The sequence below is a fragment of the Alexandromys fortis genome, unplaced genomic scaffold, assembly GCF_014885135.2.
Source record: "Alexandromys fortis isolate MF-2015 unplaced genomic scaffold, M_Fortis_MF-2015_v1.1 scaffold_92, whole genome shotgun sequence".
In the NCBI taxonomy this organism is placed as follows: Eukaryota; Metazoa; Chordata; class Mammalia; order Rodentia; family Cricetidae; genus Alexandromys; species Alexandromys fortis.
The window spans coordinates 5,381,431-5,392,046 of NW_026067972.1; the positions used below are offsets into that span (position 1 = coordinate 5,381,431).

The window sequence follows — 10,616 nt, forward strand, 5'->3', positions numbered from 1 at the left end:
TGAATGACAAAACACTCCCTCACTACTGACCAGAAACAGTGCTATTTTTCCTCCAACTAGTTTAATTGGTAAAATCCATACAAATGTAACTTGAGTTCTGGCCTTTAGAGACCAATAAAATGAAATAAAAATACAAATTTGGGGCCAATGTTGAGTCTTAGGGAGATTACCATAAAGTAACATTTCATGGGGCCTGCAGTTTGGATACTTATCATTGTTGACTGGACATACTTACTGAAGTCAATACGCTTTTATACCACATATTAAATGTGTTGTTTAACTCTGGTAACCACAGCTGTGACTTAGTTAACGATCTCAATAAATCCTACTTAAATCAGAGACAGGAAAAAATTATGCAAATGAATTCTTATCTGTTTTTCTGCCCAAGGCATATTTGATAACAGATAAAACACACTCCAAATAGTCTCTACTTAACAGTCAGCAAGCCATTTGAGGTTTTATTCCAATCAAAATTAGATACAAAGAGAAGACTGGTATATTCACAAATGGTTTTAGTGCAGAAAGAAATTGTACATCAGAATGAGTCACAGGAAGAGCTGGCATCCCCATGGAAGTGAACAGAGAACAATCAAGTTACAAACACACCAAGTCACATGATTTAGAAAGAGTAATAAAGAATGACAGAAGGGTTGGCTGCCTCAAATTCAGTCATAAAATAACATTTTTTGTTGAAAAGGCAAAAAGGTCTTGGTCTTGAAGACAGCTATTTAGAAACGAGCTTGCGGTTCCAACCAGTCATAGGGTCTCTCGTGCACAACATGCCATCCTCGCTCATCCAGGCAGGATGAAAGGCATCCATTATTTACATCTTGCAGCTAGACAGGATATCTTCCACCAATCTCTTGTAAACCCAAGCATCACCCTTAAGCCGATGCCTCCTGATGCCCACCACGTCCGGTTTCTGGAGCTGGCACACTTCTAATTCAAACTGCATTGTCACTTTGCCAAAATCAGACTGTGTTTGACACTTTAGTGTGTAACTGAAAAACATTAAAATAGCAGGTAGTCAGCGAGCCATAGTGTTCTGGATAATGCAAGAGTTTTCTAGACTTCAAAGAGCTGGCGGGAAGTGAGCCATTATTTCACTGGAAGCAATAAATTCTCCATACAGTTTCCAACTGGCCTAGCTATGCTGTGGGGATGAGGTGTGACCGTGTTTTCTCAGATGAGCGATGATCCGAAGAGTAAGGTGTGAAAACTTGACCAGCATTCTCCCTCAACCACAGAAAAGTCCTTCTTAAATAGTTGTACAGAACAGGCATACCTGGGAAACCTGGCATGTTTTTATATGGCCTTTTTCAATAGGAATGTGAGGTCATTTCCACAATATTCCCAACAAAGGAAAACAAGGGAGATTTAGAACATTCTTACCTCTGAAGCTTGTGACTTTTACTTAAATAAAGCTGAAGCAACCCTCTAGAAAGAGATCTGCCTCACCCAGGTGGTGGAGGCACGTGCTTTTAATTCCAGCACTCAGGAGGCAGAGGCAGGCAGATCTATGAGTTCAAGGCCAGCCTAGCCTACAGAGTTAGTTCCAGGACAGGCTCCTAAGCTACAGAGAAACCCTGTCTCAAAAGGGGAAAAAAAAAATCTGCCTTGAAGACTTTTCTTATACAAGTTTAGAAACTATGACTGCTAGCTGTAACACTTTCCAGTAAAAATAAGAGCAGGAAAACAGTGTGCCACTGTACTGGAAGCATAGGGCATATGTCGTCAAAGCTGCCAGGTTCCCTTCCCTGGCAACACAAAATAGGGCTTTGACTATAAAAGAGACATGGACTGAATTCATATAAACATAATTAATTACTTTACATTTTAGAGCTATGTCTTACTGATCTTCAATAAATAGGAACACAAACACTCGGGTTTCTTTTAAATTTAAGTTCTCTAAATATTTAAGCATTTATGTACTTACTATATTTAGGCACTGTTCCTCAGAAGTATGACAATTTGGGGGATTTCTGAGACAGAGTTTTGCAGTCCTGGGTTCCCAGGACTTGGGAGCTACAGGAGATTCTCTCAAAAATAAACAAACAAAACAAACAACAAACAAAAAAGATAGTATCTTTCCATATAGCCCAGAGGAGCCTGGAACTTTCTATATCCTTTAGGCTAGCCTCAAATTCATAGTCCATGTACCACCAGGCAAAACTAAAATTGTTTTTATTATTATGAAACTTCACAAACATTCTTTGTCTTACTCAGTTACACCGAGTTTGAGAAAACGGTAAAATATCTTAGAAATAAGCAGCCAGAATCAGAAATGTCAAAAGGAACATCCTAGGTACAGGTCTACAGGAAGGGAAAGAATAGTTTAGCTCTGTAAAGACAAATCCATCCTCCTGGAAGACTAAGAACCGTAACAGCACTGAGAGGCTGAACACTGTTTTTTGCTTCCTCACAAGGTAAAAGCAACCAGATAGTAACAGATCAGAGCGGGCTGGACCATTCTAGTTGCTCTGGATGTCAGGTCAAAGCACCGGTTGGATTTCAGCTAATGGTCTGCTGCTGAACCACATGCCAAAGGAGAGATCAGCACAGCCTGTGAGAGTCAGCCAGAGCTTCTGGGACCAGAGAAACAGCACCACACACAAGCAGCACTAAGCAGGAGTTAGACAAACATGTTCTAATGAGGCTGAACGAAAAATGCAAGAGCTCACACAGGTGACCTATCTACAGAATATATACGACGATACATTCACAAAGGATTGTCTTTAAAATATTGCTCAGGCATGGCCACGGTGGCACAAGCCTGTAATCCCAGTGTTTCAGAGGTGGAGGCAGGAAAATCACAAGTTCAAATCCACCCTGGACTAGTCAATTGCATTCCAGATCAGCCCGAGATAACCTAGAACTTAGGGTGCAAAGTAGGAGAATTGAAAGTGGAGAACAGCCTGGACTACAGTACAAGGTCCTGTCTCAAAAAAGTAAACAAACAAAAAAATCAAATTCTATATAGATTATCCTGTGTTGAAATAAGGGCGGCGGGGCTGCGTCCCCAACACCCCGGCCGCTTGGCTAGCTTATGCCCGAAATAACAACACACAAACTGTATCCATTGAAAGAACTGCTTGGCCCATGAACTCTAGCTCTTACAGGCTAATTCTAGAACCTGGATTAGCCCATTTCTAATGATGTGTGTAAGCACCCCAAGGTGCGCTTACCGGGAAGATTCTAGCCTACATCCATCCGGGGTTGGAGGAGCTTCATTGAGTGCATCTGCCTGGGAGAGCTGAGCATGGCGTCTCTGCTCCAGAGAGCAGATCTCTCGAGTCTCTCCGGAAGCAGAGCAGAGTCTTACCTCACTTCCTCTTCCGCCCAGCATCCTATTCTGTTTATTCAGCCCACCTATCTTTTAACCTATCAGGGCCAGCAGTTTCTTTATTACTCAGCCAATGAAATCAACAGATTGATATATGACACTCCCACATCAATCCTGTCTGCATGCTTTTGGTAAATTTAATAAACAGTACACACAGCTGTATAATAAAGGAATTTTAGAAGCTGGTGTGATAGCATGCTTGTAATCTAGTGCTTGGGAGACTGAAGCCACCCAGATCAGAAGATTCATAGTAAGGCTGTTTCAAATAAATGAATAGGGTTGAAGAGATGGCTCAGTGGTTAGGGCTGCTCTTTCAGAAGACCCCAGTCCAATTCTCAACATCCACACCGCAGCTTACAATGATATATATATAACTCTAGTTCCAGGGGATCTGATGCCCTCTTCTGGCTTCTGCAGATACCAGGCATGCATGTGATTCACATATATACATGCAGGCAAAACATCAATGCACATAAAATAAAAACTAAAATCAAAATAAATAAGTCATTTAAAAGACATAGTTGGTGGAACTCTTAGAAGTAGGAACAATTTGCATGCTCAGAAGAGACCTGGCTACTCAGACCATGAGATTCCACCACGGAGCTTCTAGCAGTTCACCCAGCAGGGACATTCAGCGGAATTAACTCCTTAACCCACTGAAAACTAACTCCAAAAGATAGCTGGTCAAAGAGAAGCATTCTACAAACTTCCATTTGTCCAATGTGTCTCAATGATTAAGATTACAACTGGAAAATGCTATAACAAAGCAGAAAATTAAAGGACCTAGAGGATTGTCCTAAAATAAATGGAAGCCCAGAGTTCCCAATTCTGAGATGAAGCCTAATCTTGAAAGTGGGGACCATGAGTGCTTTCAGCTTAAAAGGAAATCAACTGCGCACAGTGGCGCTAGCCCCGCAGCTCTGGAGAGGGACGCAGTGGGAGGGAGTGAACAGCAATGGCAGCAGTGAACGACTCACCCTTTCTGTACGAAGTCCACGTGCTTCTTGGGGAGCACAGCCATTATTTCATTCAGGAGCTGGTCAGGGTTCAGCAGTTTGGTTGTCGTCACGTTATAGTGCAGCTGAGAGAGGAGAAGAGGGGTGGAGTCAACCACGCTGACACAAAAGCCCAATGCTAACTCCTTTTCAAATGGGAACTCTTCAAGAAAACGCTGGAAGAACAGACTACCGAGCCAGCTGCTTTACCACAGCAGTGGGGACTCAGGGGAAGATGTCTTCATCAGAAACTATTATATTATTCCCATTTAAAAAAAAATGTACCAGGCATGGTGATGCAAGCCTTTAATAATAGGGGGCAGAGACAGGCAGATCTATTTGAGTTCAAGGCCAGCCTGATCTAAAAAGCAAGTTCCAGGACAGTCAAGACTACATAGAGAAACACTGTGTCGAAAAAAAAAAAAAGTGTGTGTATAGATACGACGTGTGTGGGGAGCACGAGTGAGCCACTGTGTGTGAGGTCAGAGCAGGACTGCATGAAGCTGCTTCTCTTCTTTCCCCTTTATGTGAGGTCAGGGATTGGACACCTTTACCCACTGAGCCATCTCATCAGCCTCATGTCAATTTTATATGCACATTTTCCTTTCTTACCAATTTTTTAAAATTTATTTATTTATTTATTAAAGATTTCTGTCTCTTCCCCACCGCCGCCTCCCCTTTCCCTCCCCCTCCCCCAGTCAAGTCCCCTCCCTCGTCAGCCCAAAGAGCAATCAGGGTTCCCTGCCCTGTGGGAAGTCCAAGGACCACCCACCTCCATCCAGGTCTAGTAAGGTGAGCATCCAAACTGCCTAGGCTCCCACAAAGCCAATACGTGCAGTGGGATCCAAAACCCATTGCCATTGTTCTTGAGGTCTCAGTAGTCCTCATTGTCCGCTATGTTCAGCAAGACCGGTTTTAACCCAGGCTTTTTCAGACCCAGGCCAGCTGGCCTTGGTGAGTTCCCAATAGAACATCCCCATTGTCTCAGTGTGTGGGTGCACCCCTCGCGGTCCTGAGTTCCTTGCTCGTGCTCTCTCTCCTTCTGCTCCTGATTTGGACCTTGAGATTTCAGTCCGGTGCTCCAATGTGGGTCTCTGTCTCTGTCTCCTTTCATCGCCTGATGAAGGTTAATATTCAGGAGGATGCCTATATGTTTTTCTTTGGGTTCTCCTTCTTATTTAGCTTCTCTAAGAACCCGAATTATAGGCTCAATGTCCTTTATTTATGGCTAGAAACCAAATATGAGTGAGTACATCCCATGTTCCTCTTTTTGGGTCTGGCTTACCTCACTCAGGATAGTGTTTTCTATTTCCATCCATTTGCCTGCAAACTTCAAGAAGTCCTTGTTTTTTACTGCTGAGTAGTACTCTAATATGTATATATTCCATACTTTCTTCATCCATTCTTCAATTGAAGGGCATCTAGGTTGTTTCCAGGTTCTGGCTATTACAAACAATGCTGCTATGAACATAGTAGAGCATATACTTTTGTTGTATGATAAGGCCTCTCTTGGGTATATTCCCAAGAGTGGTATTGCTGGGTCCATGGGTAGGTTGATCCCGAATTTCCTGAGAAACCTCCACACTGCTTTCCAGAGTGGTTGCACAAGTTTGCATTCCCACCAGCAATGGATGAGTGTACCCCTTTCTCCACAACCTCTCCAGCAAAGGCTATCATTGGTGTTTTTGATTTTAGCCATTCTGACAGGTGTAAGATGGTATCTTAAAGTTGTCTTGATTTGCATTTCCCTGATCGCTAAGGAAGTTGAGCATGACCTTAGGTGTCTTTTGGCCATTTGAACTTCTTCTGTTGAGAGATCTCTGTTCAGCTCAGTGCCCCATTTTATAATTGGGTTGATTAGCCTTTTACAGTCTAGTTTCTTAAGTTCTTTATATATTTTGGAGATCAGACCTTTGTCAGTTGCGGGGTTGGTGAAGATCTTCTCCCAGTCAGTGGGTTGCCTTTCTGTCTTAGCGACAGTGTCCTTTGCTTTACAGAAGCTTCTCAGTCTCAGGAGGTCCCATTTATTCAATGAGGCCCTTACTGTCTGTGCTGCTGATGTTATACGTAGGAAGCGGTCTCCTGTGCCCACTTGTTGTAGTGTAGTTCCCACTTTCTCTCCTATCAGGTTCAGTGTGTTCAGACTGATATTGAGGTCTTTAATCCACTTGGACTTGAGTTTTGTGCATGGTGACAGACATGGATCTATTTTCATTTTTGTACAGATTGAAATCCAGTTTTGCCAGCACAATTTGTTGAAGATGCTCTCTTTTTTCCATTGTATAGTTTTAGCTCCTTTATCGAAAATCAGGTGCTCATAGGTTTGTGGATTAAAGTCAGGGTCTTCTATACGGTTCCATTGGTCGACTTCTCTGTTTTTATGCCAATACCAAGCTGTTTTTAATACTGTAGCTCTGTAATAGAGTTTGAAGTCAGGGATGGTAATGCCTCCAGACGTTCCTTTATTGTATAAGATTGTTTTGGCTATCCTGGGTTTTTTATTTTTCCATATAAAGTTGATTATTGTCTTCTCCAGATCTGTGAAGAATTTTGATGGGATTTTGATGGGGATTGCATTGAATCTATATATTGCTTTTGGAAGAATTGCCATTTTTACTATGTTGATCCTCCCAATCCAAGAGCAAGGGAGATCCTTCCATTTTCTGGTGTCTTCTTCTATTTCGTTCTTCAAAGTCTTAAAGTTCTTGTCATATAGATCTTTCACTTCCTTGGTCAGGGTTACCCCAAGATATTTTATGCTCTTTGTGGCTATCATGAAAGGTGATGCTTCTCTGATTTCCCTCTCTGTTTCCTTATCCTTACTGTATAGGAAGGCAACTGATTTTTTCGAGTTGATCTTGTATCCTGCCACATTACTGAAGGTGTTTATCAGCTGTAGGAGTTCTTTGGTAGAGTTTTTGGGGTCGCTTATGTATACTATCATATCATCTGCAAATAACGAAAGCTTAACTTCTTCCTTTCCAATACGAATCCCTTTGATCCCCTTATGTTGTCTTATTGCTATTGCTAGAACTTCAAGCACTATATTGAAGAGGTATGGAGAGAGTGGACATCCTTGTCTTGTTCCTGATTTTAGTGGGATGGCTTTGAGTTTTTCTCCGTTTAATTTAATGTTAGCTGTCGGTTTGCTGTAAATAGCTTTTATTATATTTAGGTATGACCCTTGTATCCCTAGTCTCTCCAATACCTTTATCATAAAGGGGTGTTGGATTTTGTCGAATGCTTTTTCAGCATCTAATGAAATGATCATATGGTTTTTTTCTTTCATTTTATTTATATGGTGGATTACATTGATAGATTTGCGTATGTTGAACCAGCCCTGCATCTCTGGGATGAAGCCTACTTGATCATAATGGATAATTTTTCTAATGTGTTCTTGAATTCGGTTTGCCAGTATTTTATTAAGAATTTTTGCGTCGATATTCATGAGTGAGATAGGCCTGTAGTTCTCTTTCTTGGTTGGGTCTTTGTGTGGTTTTGGTATCAGGGTAACTGTAGCTTCATAAAAGGAATTTGGCAATGACTTTTCTGTTTCTATACTGTGAAATACATTAAGGAGAATAGGTATTAGCTCTTCTTGGAAGTTCTGGTAGAATTCTGCATTGAAACCATCTGGTCCTGGGCTTTTTTTAGAGGGCAGATTTTTGATAACTGCTTCAAGTTCTTCGCGACTAACAGGTCTATTTAGATCTTTCACCTGGTCTTGGTTTAGCTTTGGTATATGGTACTTATCTAAAAAGATGTCCATTTCTTTTGTATTTTCCAGTTTTGTGGCATACAGGCTCCTGTAGTAAGATCTAATGATTCTCTGAATTTCCTCTGTGTCTGTGGTTATGTCCCCCTTTTCATTTCTGATCTTATTTATTTGCGTGTTCTCCCTCTGTTGTTTAATTAGTTTGGATAGGGGTTTGTCTATCTTGTTGATTTTCTCCAAGAACCAACTTTTTGTTTCATTGATTCTTTGGACTGTTTTCTGTGTTTCTATTTTGTTGATTTCTGCCCTCAGTTTGATTATTTCCAGTCTTCTACTCCTTCTGGGCACATCTGCTTCTTTTTTTTCTAAAGCTTTCAGGTGTGCTGTTAAGTCCCCAATGTATGCTTTCTCCGTTTTCTTTAAGTGGGCACTTAGTGCTATGAACTTTCCTCTTAGCACTGCTTTCATCGTGTCCCATAGGTTTGAGTATGTTGTCTCTTTATTTTCATTAAATTCAAGGAAGACTTTAATTTCCTTCTTAATTTCTTCCTTCACCCAGGTGTGGTTCAGTAGTTGATTGTTCAGTTTCCATGAGTTTGTCGGCTTTCTGGGGGCAGCATTGTTGTTGCCTTCTAACTTTAATCCGTGGTGATCTGATAAGACACAGGTGGACACTGATATTCTTTTGTATCTGTGGAGGCTTCCTTTGTTTCCGAGTATATGGTCAATTTTTGAGAAGGTTCCATGAGCTGCAGAGAAGAAGGTATATTCTTTCCTATTTGGGTGGAGTGTTCTATAGATGTCTGTTAAGTCCATTTGTTTCATTACCTCCAGCAATTCTCTTAATTCTCTATTAGGCTTCTGTCTGATTGACCTCTTTGATTTAATTGTAGTGGGGCGATCTGCTCTCGGTGTTGTGCGCTGGTCCCTGCCACCTGTGTCTTCTGCCGCCACGCCAGTATCTGCCGGTCCCTGCCGTCTGCGTCTGCTCGCTCCGTCTGCAGGTGCCTTCGTCTGCTCGCTCCGTGCGTCTGCTCGCTCTGTCTCTTTCTTACCAATTTTTAAGTTGCATTTCAGTGTGTGTGTGTGTGTGTTTGTACATGTGCATGTGTACACACAGTTCTGGCTTTAGAGTCAACGATACAGGAAAGGCATTGTGGAATCTCTCTCCATGGCCAAGGAAAGCTGCTGAGGTCAGGCATGTCAGGGGTGTCCCTACATGGAGGTCCAGAGAGGCCAATGTGTGAAGCTGTGCAGGTGAAGCCTAGCTTGCGTTATAGATCCCAAGATGCTGGAGATGCCAGAGTGGTGGGATGCCTGCCCAGGAGAGCTGCTAACAGGGAGTGTGCTGAAGCTAGCAAGGCTAGAAGCGACTGAGTTCTAAGAGCGCTCTGACATCAGACGTGAAGATGCAGAATTTGGAGTTTGCCTTGCTAGTTTTGGTCTTTGTGTAAAATTTCCTCACTATGTTCCCTTTCCTCCATACAATGAATGGTACATTCTGTGCCACTGTATATTGGAAGTATGTGATCTGCTTTTTATTTTGACTTTACATGGGGTAACAGTTAAGAGATTGCATGAGTCTCAGAAGAGGCTTTGAACTTTGGACTTTTAAACAATGTTGAGACTGTGACAGACCATGGAAACTGTTGAATATGGACTAAAGACATTTTCTCATTATGACATGGCTACAAGCCTCTGGGGGTCTGAAAAAGAATGGGCCCTCAGAGGCTCTTACATGTGAATGTTTAGTCACCAGGGAGTGGAACTATTTGAAAAGATTATAAGGATTAGGAGGAGGTGTAGCCTTGATAGAGAAGGTGTGTCACTAAAAATAGTCCTTGAGATTTCAAAAGCCCGAGCCAGGCCCAGCAGCTCTTTTTCCCTGGGCCTGCAGATCAGGATGTACCTCACAGCTACTGCTCCAGCATCTGCTTGCTATGCCTGCCGCCATGCTCCTCACCAAGATGATAATAGACTAAACCTCTGAAACTGTAAGCCAGCCCCCAGTTAAACACTTCCTTTTATAGGAGGTGCCTTGGTCATGGTGTCTCTTCACAGCATTAAAACAGTGACTGAGACACTGCTAACAGCTTGTTTCTTTTCCTTTCCCCACCAAGTATATTGTCTACACCAATAGATTACACTCTTTAAAAGTGTAACGGGGTTATTAAGCAAGATGCAAACCTCTTAGCCAGACCCTTAACGACCTTCCAGCCCGTTTTCCCAAGCTGTCACTCCCCTGTAAAACTTTAAGACAATCCTGAAGCCATTTTTGACAATTCTGAATCCTCTCAGCCTGTGCCATAGTGCTTCCCCTCCTCCCCTGGGAACCAAGGACCTAACAGCTACACTAGCACGTACTCAGTTCCTGAACAATTACCCATATACGTATGTTTTGGTTCGGTCCCCTGGGAAACGGGGTCAAAATGACCTCTTACCTCATCTGATCTGGCAACAGCTCTCCAGTCAATTATTGGTAATAGCCCTTTCGAATAAGCCAATCAGAATAGTCAAAGAACAACCCCCCTTGCTTCTGTGGGCCCTTTAAAAGTAGACTGTA

The 10,616-nt window shown here is 42.3% G+C and overlaps 1 protein-coding gene across 1 annotated transcript in view; it reads right to left on the bottom strand.

Moving 5' to 3' along the window:
* Positions 1–431: 431 nt before the first annotated feature.
* The window catches only part of Melk (maternal embryonic leucine zipper kinase), a 74,529-nt gene continuing 64,344 nt past the window's right edge, over positions 432–10,616 (bottom strand). Inside the window, exons 17-18 of the mRNA XM_050156092.1 lie at positions 4,321–4,424; positions 432–1,001 (exon numbers count right to left, since the gene is read on the bottom strand). Of these exons, the coding sequence (XP_050012049.1) occupies positions 824–1,001; positions 4,321–4,424 (282 nt within the window). The 3' untranslated portion in view covers positions 432–823. The remainder of the gene's footprint in view (positions 1,002–4,320; positions 4,425–10,616) is intronic.